We start from the raw sequence: 17,320 nt of genomic DNA on the forward strand, positions 1-17,320 counted from the left end.
AAAGGGGGATGTGAAAGGAAATGAAATAAGCTTCAGTGGCAGAGAGATTCCAAAACGAGCCGAGAGATCACTCTGGTGGGCACTCTTACGCACACTTTAGACAACCCTTTTTAGGTTCTAAAGAATTGGGGTAGCTGGTGGTGGATACCTGAAACTATCAAACTACAACCCAGAACCCATGAATCTCGAAGACAGTTGTATAAAAATGTAGCTTATGAGGGGTGACAATGGGATTGGGAAAGCCATAAGGACCAAACTCCACTTTGTCTAGTTTATGGATGGATGTGTAGAAAAGTAGGGGAAGGAAACAAACAGACAAAGGTACCCAGTGTTCTTTTTTACTTCAATTGCTCTTTTTCACTCTAATTACTATTCTTGTTATTTTTGTGTGTGTGCTAATGAAGGTGTCAGGGATTGATTTAGGTGATGAATGTACAACTATGTAATGGTACTGTAAACAATCGAAAGTACAATTTGTTTTGTATGACTGCGTGGTATGTGAATATATCTCAATAAAATGATGATTAAAAAAAATAAATAAATAAAAGAAAGCAGCAGATCTGGGAAGAAAAAAAAAAAAAAAAAGAAAGTACCATAAAACTCCTAGAAGATAATGTAGGAAAACATCTTCAAGACCTTGTATTAGGCGGCCACTTCCTAGACTTTACACCCAAAGCACAAGCAACAAAAGAAAAAATAGATAAATGGGAACTCCTCAAGCTTAGAAGTTTCTGCACCTCAAAGGAATTTCTCAAAAAGGTAAAGAGGCAGCCAACTCAATGGGAAAAAATTTTTGGAAACCATGTATCTGACAAAAGACTGATATCTTGCATATATAAAGAAATCCTACAACTCAATGACAATAGTACAGTCGGCCCAATTATAAAATGGGCAAAAGATATGAAAAGACAGTTCTCTGAAAAGGAAATACAAATGGCCAAGAAACACATGAAAAAATGTTCTGCTTCACTAGCTATTAGAAAGATGCAAATTAAGACCACAATGAGATACCATCTCACACCGATTAGAATGGCTGACATTAAACAAACAGGAAACTACAAATGCTGCAGGGGATGTGGAGAAATTGGAACTCTTATTCATTGTTGGTGGGACTGTATAATGGTTCAGCCACTCTGGAAGTCAGTCTGGCAGTTCCTTAGAAAACTAGAAATAGAGTTACCATTCGATCCAGCGATTGCACTTCTCGGTATATACCTGGAAGATTGGAAAGCAGTGACACGAACAGATATCTGCATGCCAATGTTCATAGCAGCATTATTCACAATTGCCAAGAGATGGAAACAACCCAAATGTCCTTCAACAGATGAGTGGATAAATAAAATGTGGTATATACACACAATGGAATATTACACGGCAGTAAGAAGGAACGACCTCGTGAAACATATGACAACATGGATGAACCTTGAAGACATAATGCTGAGTGAAATAAGCCAGGCACAAAAAGAGAAATATTATATGCTACCACTAATGTGAACTTTGAAAAATGTAAAACGAATGGTTTCTAATGTAGAATGTAGGGGAACTAGCAATAGAGAGCAATTAAGGATGGGGGAACAGTAATCCAAGAAGAACAGATATGCTATTTAACGTTCTGGGGATGCCCAGGAATGACTATGGTCTGTTAATTTCTGATGGATATAGTAGGAGCAAGTTCACAGAAATGTTGCTATATTAGGTAACTTTCTTGGGGTAAAGTAGGAACAGGTTGGAAGTAAAGCAGTTATCTTAGGTTAGTTGTCTTTTTCTTATTCCCTTGTTATGGTCTCTTTGAAATGTTCTTTTATTGTATGTTGTTTTTTTTGTTTTTTTTTTTTTTATTTCTTTTTTTTCATACAGTTGATTTAAAAAAGAAAAAAAAAAAAAAAACAAGGAAAAAAATATGTATTGCCCCCTTGAGGAGTCTTTGGAGAATGCAGGGGTATTCGCCTACCCCACCTCCATGGTTGCTGACATGACCACAGACATAGGGGACTGGTGGTTTGATGGGTTGAGCCCTCTACCATAGGTTTTACCCTTGGGAAGACGGTTGCTGCAAAGGAGAGGCTAGGCCTCCCTATAAGTGTGCCTAAGAGCCTCCTCCCGAATGCCTCTTTGTTGCTCAGATGTGGCCCTCTCTCTCTACCTAAGCAAACTTGAAAGGTGAAATCACTGCCCTCCCCTCTACGTGGGATCAGACACCCAGGGGAGTGAATCTCCCTGGCAATGTGGAATATGACTCCCGGGGAGGAATGTAGACCTGGCATCGTGGGACGGAGAACGTCTTCTTGACCAAAAGGGGGATGTGAAAGGAAATGAAATAAGCTTCAGTAGCAGAGAGATTCTAAAAGGAGCCGAGAGGTCACTCTGGTGGGCACTCTTATGCACACTTTAGACAACCCTTTTTAGGTTCTAAAGAATTGGGGTAGCTGGTGGTGGATACCTGAAACTATCAAACTACAATCCAGAACCCATGAATCTCGAAGACAATTGTATAAAAATGTAGCTTATGAGGGGTGACAATGGGATTGGGAAAATCATAAGGACCACACTCCACTTTGTCTAGTTTATGGATGGATGAGTAGAAAAATAGGGGAAGGAAACAAACAGACAGACAAAGGTACCCAGTGTTCTTTTTTACTTCAATTGCTCTTTTTCACTCTAATTATTATTCTTGTTATTTTTGTGTGTGTGCTAATGAAGGTGTCAGGGATTGATTTAGGTGATGAATGTAGAACTATGTAATGGTACTGTGAACAATTGAATGTACGATTTGTTTTGTATGACTACGTGGTATGTGAATATATCTCAATAAAATGTAGATAATAAAAAAAAAAAAAAGAACACATGGTTTGGGCAGGGGAAGCACCCTGGAACATTAATAAAGTCAATAAAATAAAAATTCAGTAGTCTAAAAAATTTTTTTCATGCTATCAGTCACCATAAGCAAAGTTAAAAACAAGGAACTAACTGGGAGAATACATTTGCAAACTATTTAAAAAGCAAAGGTTTAACGTCCAGAATATCTAAGAAATCCCTATAAATCAATTTTAAAAAGGGACAACCCAATAGAAAAGCTGGGAAAAAATAGAGAGAGGTGAATCACAGAAATAAAATATGAATTTTAATGAACGTATTAAAAAAAGATAACTCAACCTCACAAGTATTTGGGAAAATATAAATTAAAATAAAATGCCATTTTGGCAAAAATTTTTAAAGATCAATAATTCAGAGAGCTAATGACAACTCACATACTGTGATACACTCACATACTGCTAGAGTATAAATGAGGAAGCCTTTTCAAGTTCCCTATTAAAATGCTAAATGTATAATGCATGCTAATACATATGCTTAAGAGCCTGCAATTCTACTTTTTAGTAACTACCTAGAAGCACCCACATGTGCAGTTATGCACAAGTATACACTAATGACATGGCCTCAACATCCACTGAGAAGGCAGTGACCTCATCCATCCATTCAATGAGGTTCTATGCAGCAGTAAAACAGCGAGAGGTATGTGCCAAAATAAAAGGTCTCCCAGAAACATCATTAAATGGAAAAAGCAAGGTAGCAAAATAGTTTATATGATCTTTGCAGAAAACAGCAAGGAGCACAAAATAAAACTATACATTTCTAAACATACATTATTTGTATCTAATGGCAGAGAAAAAAAATCAAGGAAAAAAAATGGGGAAGGGATTTAAATTGAACTCATCTCGGGATTTTTACTTTATCTGAATTAATTGCATCTTTTACATGAATTTATTAGAAATTATTTGTATAATTTAAAAAGAAACATTAAAAAAGAAATAAGGATGCATCCATATTACTGAATATCATGCAGCTGTTAAAAAGAATGAAGTAACTTTGAAATGAAGTAATAAAATAAAGAAGTTGCAAAATATAAGGTACAGATGGCCCCATTTACCTTTTTTACAAAGTCTTCATATAATATTCATGTACAGGTAAAGGCACAAAAAATGTCCAGGATTCACACCAGGAAGAGGTGTGAACTTAAAGAGCAAATGGAAATTCCCCCTGCTGATTCCATATGCATTTTTATCTACATTGCTTATTTTTTTAAGACAGTATTTACATGTCACTGCTACAGTTTTATAGAGTTAAAAGAAAACAGTATCTCTAGTATGATTTTGAGTTTGCTAAAAATATTTAAATTGAATATATATGTCTATAGCTATATAATTTTTAAGGGGGAAAAAACACAAGCTCCACAAAGACAGGGGCCACATCTGTCTTGTTCTGCACTGCGACCACAGTTTCTGACAAAGGACCTGGCACATAGTAGGAGCTCAGTAAAATCAATAGCAGGCTGCCTGAGAAACGTAGTGGAACTTCTTGACTGAGAGTAGATTTTGGAGACACACAGCCTGGGTTCAAATCTCCTCTCTGACACTTATTAGTTGTGACATTAAGTAGTTACTTACCCCTTCTGGTTGTAAAATGGAAAGAAAAACAATTCTGATCTCAATGAGACCATGTACCAAAAGAGCTGCCTGGAGCACAAGAAGCCCTCAGTACATGGGGGCTGTAGTAATTCCCTGAAATATTCCCCAAAAACCTACAAGACAGACCGTGATGGGGCTGCGAACACAGCAGTGATGAAACAGACAAGAATTCCTGGTACCAGAAAGGTCAGATTCTAGTGGGACAAGACACACAGGATGACTGTTAAAGAAAGCAGAAGAGGAAGGCAGGAAGTAGGAGAGGGATATTTCAGATAGGGTGGCTGGGAAAGGCGTCTCTGGGAAGGTGTCCTCCGTGTCAAGATGAGGGAGGGAAGAGAGCTGAGACGAGGGTGGTGCGGGAGGGAGAGCATCATAGGCAGAAGGAGCAGGAAGTGCAAAGGCCCTGGGCAGGGACCGTGCCTGAGCAGAAGCAGCACAGGGCAGCAGTCAAAGGCCCAGGCAATGTTTCTGGCCCCAGCAACTCCGGGGTTATTGACCAGATGCCATGTAACCCCCAACTCACCCCCTCGCTGTGCTGTACCACACTGCCAATGTTTTGCAGCGACTGGAAGTTTTGGGTGTTTACAGAGCCAAACTCCACAATCTCGTCATCCACTTGCAGACCCTAAAGAAAGGAGAGAAAATGAAAAATCAGGCTAGAAGTCAAATGTGCTTCTGGTGTCCTTTGCCTTTCCATATACCATGTAACCTCAAGGTAATAAGCGTCTTTCTTCAGGGAAGAATGGCAGACACAGAGCCAAGAGGTCAGGGATTTGGAGCCCTCACGTGGGAAGGGGCAGCAGGAACCTGGGCCACTTCCTCTTTCTAGGGAACATGCAGTAGCAGGTGGCCAGACCCGGCCAAATGTCTGCTAGCTAGCAGTCACCGAGTCCTTGAGGAACATGGGCAGAGGCCAAATGCGGCTCTCTGGGGCCCTGACCCAGGTTCAGGGTCAAGCAGCAGCAAGCTGGTCTGTGCTCCAGGGGCAGAGGCCAACGTGGCTCTCCCTGAGGCCAGCAGCCCCTCAGTGGAAAAGCTCTCCTGGGTTGTGTGACTTCCAGGCTAGGCTAAGATCCCACAGAAAGAACCACCAGTGCTCTGTGGCCCCATTTCAGCCTCAACCACAGCAGAGCAAGCGCAGGCCCATCTGGGCCTATTTTGCCTAAGTGTCAAAATTTAGACAAGACAAACATTCACCCCAGAAGTCCCCAAACAGGCACCCAGAGGCACAAGGCTGACCCAGGACTAGAGAAACCCTTTTGGTCCCAGATCCTAAGAACGCAGATCACCCTTCATTCTTCCCTTCCACAAATGTCCATCGTGAATATAACGGAGCTGGTGTGTAACTTAAGGCCACATGGTGACTAAAGAGGACTGGCAGGACCTAGACCCAGAGCCACAACTTACGACCTGTGTATCCTAACATAAGTTACCTCACGTCCTTGAAGCTTTTCCTGACGGGTGACATGGGATAAAGATTAGTACCTATCCCAAAGTGTGGCTGTGGGATTACATATTAAATACACATAAACACAAAAACCTGTGCACGAGAGTTCCCAACAGCATTATCCATGACGGCCAGAAAGTGGGAACAGCCCAGCGTCCCCCAACTGATTAATGGAGAAACAAAATGTGGCATATCCATACAACGGAATGTTATTCAGCCATGAAGGACTGAAGTGCTGACACAAGCTACAGCCTGGATAAACCCTGAAAACTATGCTCACAGAAAGCAGCCAGTCCTAAAACACATACTGTATGATTCCATTTATATGACATGTCCAGAACAGACAAATCCAGAGACAGAAAGCAGATCAGTGTTTTAGGGTGGGGGTGGGGGGACTTGGGGGGTAATGGCTAAGGAGGGGGCAGGGTTTCTTTTTGGGGTAATGAAAATGTTCTAAAATTGACTGTGATTATGGATGTAGAGAAAACTCTGTGAGTATATACTAAAAGCCATTTGAATTGCACACTCTAAATGGGTGAACTGCATGGTACATGAATTACATTTCAATAAAGCTGTTAAAAAATCAAATACACCAGGTAAAATATGTAATAGGTTAAGCAGGACACCTGGTGTAAAGGAGGGCTCAATAACAGACAGCAATTATTGCTGGTAGTTCTATTCGTCATGCTAAGCTAAGCTGAGCCCCAAGAGATCCTCCTTCCTTCTCTTTGGACGTTTATCACCTTCTACCTTGTGTCCCAGCAGTCACCGTGAACAGGTCCCTCATCCACCAGTTTAGTGGGCAGTAGGGGCTCACCCCTCAAGAAGCCCAGGCCCCTGGCACAGAACTGGGCACACAGCAGGCCTGACTGTGTTGAATGAGGCAATGAATTGACAGCTGCTCCCCAACCCATATGGGGAGAGTGGACCTGCCTTTTGTTCGTCCCCTGCCCCAAAGCTGCAAGAGCCACAGAGCCCTCTGGATGGAGACGGGGTCTGCTCGGCCCTGGCTTACCGCGATGCTGGCAGGGGAGCCAGCGCTGATGCTGTTCACTTTGGCGAAAGCCTGAGGAGGGCTGAGGCCCTGGCCCAGCCCGCGGCTCAGGGCCTCCTTGTGGGCCTCGGCCATGTCCCGGGCCTGCTTCTCCTTGTCCCGAGCGTGCAGCTGGTGCAAGGCCTCCTCCACTTGCTTCATCACAGCCTTGTGATCATTCTGCAAGCCTAGGGCAAGAACCACCGAATCAGGGGCCAAGAAATGTCCTCTGAGAACACAGGCTCCCCCATTTACTCCCTGAAAAGTCACCGAGCACTTATTCCAAGACAAACATTGGACAAGATGCAGAGAACCAATGTATGATCAAGACAGAATACCCATCCTCATGAAGCTTACAGTTTAGCAAGGAAAGGAGATATAGAACCAGCAGTTATAGCAGCGTAAAATGACTGCGGTGAGGGCCTCACAGCAAGGGGACCAGCCCTTGCTGGCCTAGGAGATTAGGGAAGCCTTCCCAAAGAAGCGCTGCTTCAGCCGAGGCCTGAAAGGTGAGCAGAAGGCACCATCTAGCTGAACCCAGGGCTACAAATTCCAGCGCCCACTGGGGCAAGTGTGGTGGTCACGCAAATGAGTAAAGCTGGCTGGGTGTAAGAAATATTTCACTTTCTTTCTGTTCTTCTAGAAGAAAAAAATGATGCATAAACCCAATAATAAATGGCTGGTGGCATTCCATCTGGGAGACATAATGGGGAGTTAGGTAACGGAGACACCTGCTTCTGGGCTCTTGCCACCACTGGGGTTTGGGAAGGCAAAGACCTTTGATTTTTCAGGAAAAGCTGGAAATCAGGAGTATTTGTGGGTGAAACCCTCTTAGTTTTCAATATTGACAACTAATTCAAAATGCTGTGAGCCACTATCAGCTGGCATTTTGTAACTCAACAATAACATTTTTATAAACCTAAAAACAACTTTTTCTACTCCTCTAAATGCCACACCTTCATCTGATGGGCTACTGACACAATTCCCTTTGAGGAGGTCCAAAAGAAAGCTCTAGGGAAAACACGACTGGCAGCCAATCCATGTCCGGTACCAGTGGGCCACAGGCTTTCAGACTTTCCAGGTGCATCACCCCTATGCTGCTACACCCCCTTCATTTCTGAGTTAAGGTGAGGTTCTCAGGAATTATGGAACTTGCACTGGAGCACAGCAGGAGCAGATGTGAGAAAAGCCCCTAGGCCTAAGTAAATACACAATGGGACGGAAGACTTCACTGGTCTAAAAATTAAAGTGTATTTAAAAAAAAATAAAATAAACTGATGAGAATAGTTTTTCAGATTCTTACAAGTAATAGTCATTAGCACCCAGTGTACAAAGCCCAGACAGACCTAAGCAAGTGTAACAATTTAATATGTAGTACTGACAGTATTTCAAATCAATGGGGAAAGAATGGACTATTTAATAAATGGTGCTGGAATATCAGGTTAGCTGTTTGTAGAAAAACAAGTCGGTATCCTCCTCCCACCACTGTAGCCCAGCATTTCTCAAATTCCCCCCAGACTCCTCCTAATTGCACAAACAAGTGGTTACATCCCTGGGAAGTCCAGGGTATAGCCAAAAACCCCAAATTTCTCTTAAGTCTGATCATCTTAAAATGTTTTTTTTCATACTCTGTATCTTCCAATTTGTTTTTTTTTTTTTAATTCAGTTTTATTGAAATATATTCACATAGCATACAATTATCCATGGTATACAACCAAATGCTCACAGTACGATCATATAGTTATGCATTCATCACCACAATCTATTTCTGAACATTTTCCTTACATCAGAAAGAAATCAGAATAAGAATAAAAAATAAAAGTAAAAAAAAGAACACCCAAACCATCCCCCTCATCCCACCCTATTTGTCATTTAGTTTTTGTCCCCACTTTTCTACCCATTCATCCACACACTAGACAACGGGAGTGTGATCCACAAGGCCTTCACACTCACACTGTCACCCCTTGTAATCTACATTATTATACAATCGTCTTCAGGAGTCCCGACTACTGGGTTGGAGTTTGGTAGTTTCAAGTATTTACTTCTAGCTATTCCAATACATTAAAACCTAAGAGGTGTTATCTATATAGTGCATAAGAATGTCCACCAGAGTGACCTCTCGACTCCATTTGAAATCTCTCAGCCACTGAAAGTATTTCGTCTCATTCTGCATCCCCCTTTTGGTCAAGAAGATATTCTCAATCCCACAATGCCGGGTGCAGATTCATCCCTGGGAGTCATATCCTGTGTTGCCAGGGAGATTTACACCCCTGGGAATCAGGTCCCACATAGCAGGGAGGGCAGTGAGTTCACCTGCCAAGGTGGCTCAGTTACAGAGAGAGAGGGCCACATCTGAGCAACAAAGAGGTACTCAGGGGGAGACTCTTAGGCACAATTATATGCAAGTTTAGACTCTCCTTTGCAGTAATGATCCCCACAAGGACAAGTACCACGATAGAGGGCTCGGCACATCAAACTGCCAGTCCCAATGTTTGTGACAACATCAACACCAGTCCAGGTGAGGAAGTCCAACACTCCTGCACCTTCCCCCAGCTCCTGGGGGTGGGGGGGGCTGTAAATGTATTTTTTATTCTCTGCTCAAATTACTTTGGGATGTGTCACTATTTCATTCTAACCTATACCAACCCACCGTATCTTACGTCCTATTCAAAGCTCCATGTAACCGTGGTGTTTGAACAAACCAACTGTAGAGTAATACTGTTCAGAAAATATAGATCCTGCACCAAATACACATCTCTTCCCTTGGTCTCACGTGGAAGCTGAAGTTTTAAAACACAGTCAGTTTGACCTTTACCCTTTGGCCTGGTTTGCCCTAGTCTTAACCAGATCTGCTTCATTCATATCACTAATTGAAGTCTGGGCTCTTTTTCAGCTTTTTTTTAAACAGTTGCTATATGCACTAATACCGACCTTCCAATTTGTTTTAATTAAAAAATGACAGGCTTGTTTTCCCCAAATCTTCAAGGAAAAGTGAAGCTCTGATCAGATGGTGTTTTGAGGAGCCTCTGGTCTTAAACTCCATCCCTAGGGTTCCTTGCATCCCAGTTTGAGAAGCATGGCCTTACACCAAAACACACCGCAGAAGGTGTCAAGGTTCAAACAGACAAAACTGAAACTGTTAAGTGAAACATGTGGACAATAAATTTCCTTCTAACTGGACTTTGTGGTGGGGCCTGCTGGCTCCCACCTGTGGTTGGCAGAGTAATGCCCCCACCCCCGACCAAGGATGCCCGTGTCCTAATCCCCAGAACCCGTGAATGTGTTGCGTTACGTGGCACAACAGACTTCACAGATATGATTAAGGATCTTGACATGGGGAGATCAACCTGGATTATCTGGGTGGGCCCGAACATGAGGGTCTTTATAGGTGAAAGAGGGAGGCAGGATGGAGAGAGAAAGAGTTATGATGCCAGAACCAGAACCAGAGCCAGACTACACAAATGCTGGCCCTGTGGGTGGAGGGAGGGGCCAGGAGCAAAGGCCTGCGGGCAGCCTCAAAGAAGCTGTCAGAGGCAAGGGAAGGGATTCTCCCCTAGGGCCTCCAGAAGGAACTAGCCCTGCCCACATCTTGATTTTAGCTCCATAAAGCCCATTTAAGACTTCTGACTTCCAGAACTGTACAACAATAAATCTGAATTAAGTCGCTACGTTTGGGGTAACTTGTTACAGCAGCAATAGGAAACTGAAACACCACCCAACCTCTACTCTCCCCTTCTTCCCTGATTAAAAATAAAATAAAAACAATTAATGTAACACTAATGTGAGGGGTTACTAATAGGGTGGTATAGGGGAATTCTGTATTTTATGCATGATTTTTCCGTAAACACACAACTTCTCTAAAAAAAAAAAAAACTAAGCTAATAAAAACAATTAATTTTATTTAGAATAGCAACATGTCCATCATGGACGACATGCCCCAGTCTTTCTTGTAGAAGGGCCTGAAGTGGAAGCAGAAACTGTTGGGGCTGGGACAGGGGGCCTTGCAGGAAAGATCTGTAAAGGGGGAGGCTTGCTGGCATAGGACCCTGTGCCCGTCCTATCTTCCTTCTTCCCCTCCCTCCCGCCCACAGCATGGACACGGAGACCCTGGAGAAGGAGGCCCTAAGGAGGGCAGGGGGAGGAGCCTGGGTATCTGACCACCAGCCCCGCGATGCCCACCCACATATGTCTTTTACTGAGAGACGAAACACTCCCAGGCTTAAGTCACCTTAGTAAGGTCACTGTGATTAACAGAGGAACAGAATTCCTAATAAACACATAATTGACCTGATTAGGTTTGCAAACATTATGTGACTCCGGTTTCTGTTGTTATGTCAATAAAATTTCCACAATGAAGTAAAATTCTTCAAAATGAAAATGAAAAGTGAAACCTTAACAACAGAGCCCTAGAGCCCAACCCATCCCTGAGGTCTCAGTCCCCCGGCAGGTGTGACGAGCTCCTCTGGAGGAGGCAGAAGGGAGCAGCGCAGAGCCCGACGAGGAGGGATTCACCCTCATGGGTCACTCACAGACGATGTTGTGCCTCGCCGTGCGGACTTGGTACAGGTCCACGTCTGCCCGGGGGTAGCCCTCGCAGTCCACCAGGGGCTCGTTCATCCCAACTCCTTTTTGCTGAAGGGAAGGAACATGATTAACAAGATTTCTCAGACAGAAACTCCTCAAGATCCCTTTCCAGAGACCCTTTTCCTTTGCAATGATAATAATGATGACAGTGACAGTTCCTACTATAAATTGGTAACTTCCAAGGACCGGATTCACCCACGTCACCTCACAGCTACCCTCGGAGGTGAGTGCTGTGTTCTAATTAATTTTTAATAATGCAAGTAATACATGAATACATTCTCCCCTTTTGAAGTTAGAACAGTGCAGATAAAACCAAAGGCTCCTTTGAGCATCACCCCCAAGGCCAGCCTCTTTCTCAACTCCTCCAAACCCTCCTGCCCATGACAGCAACAGACACCTGACTGGTGGCCTCGGAAGTCAGAGGGGAGTAAAAACCCCAGGGAGCATGCAGCTGTGACAAGCTCTAGTTTTCCTGACAATAAAGAGATCTATAGGGGCTTTCAGACGGACTTTCCATCTCTGGAAGGAGGTCCTGATATCGCCGATCGCTTCTAGGGAGAGGAATTGGGAGCTGGGGTCAGGGGAGGCAAGGAAGGAGAACTTTAATTTTATATCCTTTCACAGATTTTGAATTTTGACCAATGTATGATCTGCCCAGAACAATTCATTTGTTTTATCATTTTCCTAGATAAATCAGAACATAATGTGCAAAAGCAATAAACTGTGTCCTGTGGTGTAGCACAGGGGACCTGCTGTCCGTGAGACTCTGATGTGGACCTCAGTTCTGCCATGGACAAGCTGCGTCCTTGGCTGCCATCTTCACCTCTCTAAGCTTGGGCCTCCTCAACTGTAAAATGGTTAGGACTCACCTCTCCCTACTTGTTGGGAGAATTAAAGAGCTGGCCTATGTCGAGGGCTTAGCACAGTGCCAGGCATGCAGGGAGTTAAGTAATAAACAGCTGCTCTTAGTATCAGTCGGTGGTGCAGAGACTAGCTGTCCAGCGGGCACGGGCACTGGGAGGAGAGATTCCATTCACTTCTCTCCCTTTCTCTCTGGAAGCCTCTGGGTAGCACCTACTGTTTCCGGTTGTGGCGAGAGCGGTCCCACGTAATCCCTTAACACGGGATGCTACAGATACTGCAGAAATGTGCCATGGCTTATACATCTGTATCTGCCTCCTGCCTTCCCACAAAGACTAAGATCAGTTAAAACACTGTTTCCCAAACTGTGGCACCCACACCACTGGTGGCTCACACGCAGGGCATTAAATACTCCTGAAGCTAAAAAGCTTATTCCCTTTCCAAGTCTGTTTAACCCTTTGATAGTCAAGGAGAAAATCTCAATGTGGTGGTGGTCTGTACAACACCTCCAGATGACTTGCTATCTCCCGCCCCCTCCATTTCTTACCTTCTTTTTTTTAAACAGCTTTATTGAGATATAATTCACAAACTATGCAACTGACCCATTTAATATGTATAAGTCAATGGTTTTAGAGATGTGCAACCATCTCCACCATCATTTCAGAACTTTCTTATCACCCCAAAAAGAAACCCTGTACCACCAGCAGTCACTGCCCAACACCGGCCCCTGGCAACCACTAATTTACTTTCTGTCTCTATGGATTTGCCTATACTGGACATTTCATATAAATGTAATCATACAATCTGTGGTCTTCTGTGACTGGTTTTTTTCACTTAGTGTAGTGTTTCCAAGCTTCATTCATGTTGTACCACGTATCAGATGAATCAGTACTTCATTCCTTTTTACAGCTGAATAATATTCCATTGTATGAACAGATCACATTTTGTTTAACCATTCATTAATTGATGGGCATTTGAGTTGCTTCCACTTTGGGGCTATTCTGAATAATGCTGCTATGAACATTTGTATGTAAGTTTTTATGTGGATGTATGTATGTCTTCATTTCTCTTGGATATATCCCTAGGAGTGGAATTACTGGGTCATATGAGAACTTACACTTTGGGAACTGCCAAAGCAGCTGTTTTCCAAAGAGGCTGCACCATTTTACAACCCCACCAGCAATGCATGATGTTTTCAATTTCTCCACAACTTCAACAATTGTTACTGTCTGTCTTTTTAATTTTAGCCTTCTTAATGACTGTGAAATAGTGGCATCTAGTGTGTGTGTTTTTTAATTGAGGTAAAATTCACATAAAATAAAATTAACCATTTTAAAGTGTACAATTCAGTGACATTTGGTACGTTCACAATTTTGTATACAGCTACTTCATCTAGTTCCAAACTATTATCATCTACCCAAAAATCTGTTTTGTTTTGTTTTTTTTTTGGCATATCCTAATGGCTAATGATGCTGAACATCTTTTCATGTGCTTATTAGCCATTTGTATATCTTCTTTGGAGAAATGTCTATTCAGATCTTTTGTCAATTTCTAAATTGCTTTGTCTTTTTATTGTTGAGTTGTAAGAGTTCTATATATAATCTGGATACAAGTCTCCTATCAGATATATGATTTCCAAATATTTTCTCCCTTTGTGCAGGTTGTCTTTTCACTTTGATAGTATCTTCTGATGCACAGAAGTTTTTGATTTTGATTAAGTCCAATTTATCTATTTTTTTCTTGTGTAGCTTGTGCTTTTGGTGTATATCCAAGCAGGTTTTGACTAGCCCAACAATGGGAAGATTTACTCCTATATTTTCTTCTAAGAGTGCTTTAGCTCTCCATTTCCTTTTAAATAAACAGAGAACAGGGCTTAAGTCTTAAAGCCTTCAGCAAGTTACGGTAGCTAGCTAGAAGCAACTAACATTTTGCATTGCCTTGAGTGCATTTTTACTGTATATTTAAGAGATTCTGGTTTTCCATACACTATACAGATATAGTTTCCTTTTAAAATAAATTTATTTAAATTAAAAAGTGGGTCTACTAAAGAAACAAATCAAGGGAATAACAGCATAGGAGGAATATGAACACACCATCCTGTTGATGGTAGAAAAATTCAAGTTTGAGAAATTACTGGTATACTGCTTGCAAGCGCAAGTTTCAGATTAATCAGGACCAAATCCCACTTTGTCACTTTACACAAGTAGCTTCTCCCTTTCTGAACTTCAGGGGAACATATGAATTTCACAGAGTAATTGACAGGATTTCAAAATATAACACAAACAACAACCAGGCATATAGTGAGCATCCAATAAAATGATACTCAAGCCTCCAAATGGTATTTTATCCTACTCCCATCACCTAAAACGCATTCCATTATACCTGTATAGGATACTGTTAATTTAATCTCTCTCTACAAATTGATTTGTGGGTTTACACGAGGTAACACAGGAAAAACTGTATCCACTTTGAAGCCAGACACTCCCTGGAACCAGCCCCATTGCTGCCATATCCTAGTGGCATGACCCTGGGCAAGCGTTCGCCCCACTCTGAGCCTGTTTCCTCCACTCTTTAAGGATAATGAGCCTTACCTATCAAGTGAGTACAGGATATATAAAATCTTTCTACTCAAAGTGCAATCCTCAAACCAGCAGCATGGGCATCACTTGGGAGGTTGCTAGAAATGCAGATGCGGGCATCCAACCCAGAATTACTGAATCCGAATCTGCATTTTAATAAGACTCCCCAAGTTATTCGTATGCACCCTATGTATAAGAAGCCCTGACATAAACTGTGAGCAAAGCACATGATCCCTGGTAAACGTTCAACAAGGACTGGTGGTGGTGGTGATTACAGTCCTGCCTCTGCTCCTCATTAGCTAATGTTCTCAACCGTAAAATGGGGAAAATAGTAGTACCCAATTCAAACGGTTGCTGCCGGCATTAAATGAGCTCACAGACGTAAAGCACTTAAAACAGCGCCTAGCATGTAGTAAAGGCTCAACAGACACTGGCTATATAATAGTAATACTAATTGCTAACATTTGTAACGTTGCCTGTACGCCCTGCTGCCGACAGAAACCTCACTTCCGGCGCCTTGGCCCTCCCAAGGAGGGAGAGAGCTACACCGGAGAGCCCAAGCGGAGGCCCCCTGCCTCCCAGGTCCCCGGGTTTGGGGGACCCAGCCAGAAGGTCTTGGGAAGGCACACACGTCGGGCAGGGAGCCCCGGGCCCACACTCACACTCTCCAGCACGTCATAATTAGCTTTGATCTGGGCCTCGATCTCGTCCTTGCGCCGCATCAGCTCCTGGACGTCGCTAACTGTCACCACGCCGGCCGGCGGGGAGTCTCGGCTCCCCTTACCCTCCTTCTCTGACATCTCGGACCTGGGCCCCAGCGCCAAACACGTCGCTTAGGGGCTACGGACGCCCGAGGAGACTGTAGCTACGGCTCCGCCCGTGGGCCAAAATACATCAGCCGTCCTGGAACGCGAGGCTGGGCAAACAGCGGGGGTCTCGCGGTGGGGCGGAGCCACGGAAAGCCACACCCCGCTGGATCACGTGATCCAGGGATGCCTCTGCACCGCCGGCGAGCCGGGGAGGGGAGGGGATTCCCGAGGAATGGATTCCAGGTCTCGCTGCAGCGCTCAACCCTACCTCGGCATGAAGATCTGTCCCCAGCTTACTGATTTTCTTTCCTGTTCGTTCAACCCACATTTGTTGAGCGCCTACTGTATATATGTACCAGAGAACAATGCGAGGCTTTCCAATTCGGTTATTCACATGTACACAGCCTTGATAGTTTACGAAAGACATTGAGGTTCCTTATGGTTAACCCTGCAAACCTGGGTTCAAATCCTGACTCTTACCACTTACTGAAATCTTCATGACCTTAGGTAAATTACATCACTCTTCTGAGCCTCAGTTTTCTCATCTGTAAAATGGTGCGAGGTTTACAGCAATCCATCTCTTAGAGCTGTCATTCTGCTTCCTATTTGCCATGCACTATCCTAGACGCTGGAGGGATGAAGAATTAATGAGAAAATGACTGTGGAGGACTGGACAGGGCACCTCTCATATATTAAAACTTCTATAAATGTTGGTAAAAATATTATTGATGATGATAGTAATAATTTTTTATTGAACACTCATAGTGTGACAGAAAGTGTTCTAGATATATTGATTAATTCAACCTCATGAAACTAATATTACCCCATTTGACAGATGAGAAAAATGTCTCATTAATCAACTTACTGAACTAGTAAAACGTGAAGCCAAAATTTCAACCCAGCTTAACCAATGCAAACTTAACGTCGCTAGTAAGGAGACAAACTGATGTCACATGCCCCCTAATATTTTGCACTGACAAGTACACAACATGACCTATGAAGCTTTCTTGCCAAACATGTTTACTCTGAAACTAATCATGGGAAAAGAGACGGACAAATCAAAATTGAGAGACATTCTGCAAAACAACTGGCCTGAACCCTGAAAAGGTCAATGTTGTGAAACACACACACATGCACATGTGCGTGCCTGCACATGCAAACACAAAGAGGCTTGGAAATTGCCCAGATTAACTGAGACTAGATTCGCCACAACTAAATGCAATGCATGATCCTTGTCTGGATCCTAGTACCACTCCCTCAAGTAAAAAAACAAGCTATAAAGGACACTCTTGGGAAAATTGGGGATATTTGAATATGGATAGTATAGTATCAATGTTACATTTCTTGATTTTCATCCTTGTCCTTTGCTTATGGAAGAGAATGACCTCAGAAAATACACTCTGAAGTATTTAGGGGCAAAAGGGGTACCTTATTCTCAAATGGTTCGGAGAAATATATGAAAATATATTTGTAGAGAGAGAATGATAAAGTAAATGTGGCAAAATCTAAGTAATTGGTGATGCTGAGTGAAACATATATGTACA

General features: G+C 43.0%; 1 protein-coding gene across 1 annotated transcript in view; it reads right to left on the minus strand.

The window, feature by feature from the left end:
* The window catches only part of PSMD9 (proteasome 26S subunit, non-ATPase 9), a 40,643-nt gene extending 24,750 nt beyond the window's left edge, over positions 1 to 15,893 (minus strand). The window contains exons 1-4 of the mRNA XM_037816930.1: positions 15,630 to 15,893; positions 11,473 to 11,575; positions 6,926 to 7,131; positions 4,987 to 5,088 (exon numbers count right to left, since the gene is read on the minus strand). Coding sequence (XP_037672858.1) covers positions 4,987 to 5,088; positions 6,926 to 7,131; positions 11,473 to 11,575; positions 15,630 to 15,767 — 549 coding nt within the window. The 5' untranslated portion in view covers positions 15,768 to 15,893. The remainder of the gene's footprint in view (positions 1 to 4,986; positions 5,089 to 6,925; positions 7,132 to 11,472; positions 11,576 to 15,629) is intronic.
* Between the last annotated feature and the right edge of the window lie 1,427 nt (positions 15,894 to 17,320).

Source organism: Choloepus didactylus, chromosome 23, assembly GCF_015220235.1.
Source record: "Choloepus didactylus isolate mChoDid1 chromosome 23, mChoDid1.pri, whole genome shotgun sequence".
NCBI classification, from domain to species: domain Eukaryota; kingdom Metazoa; phylum Chordata; class Mammalia; order Pilosa; family Megalonychidae; genus Choloepus; species Choloepus didactylus.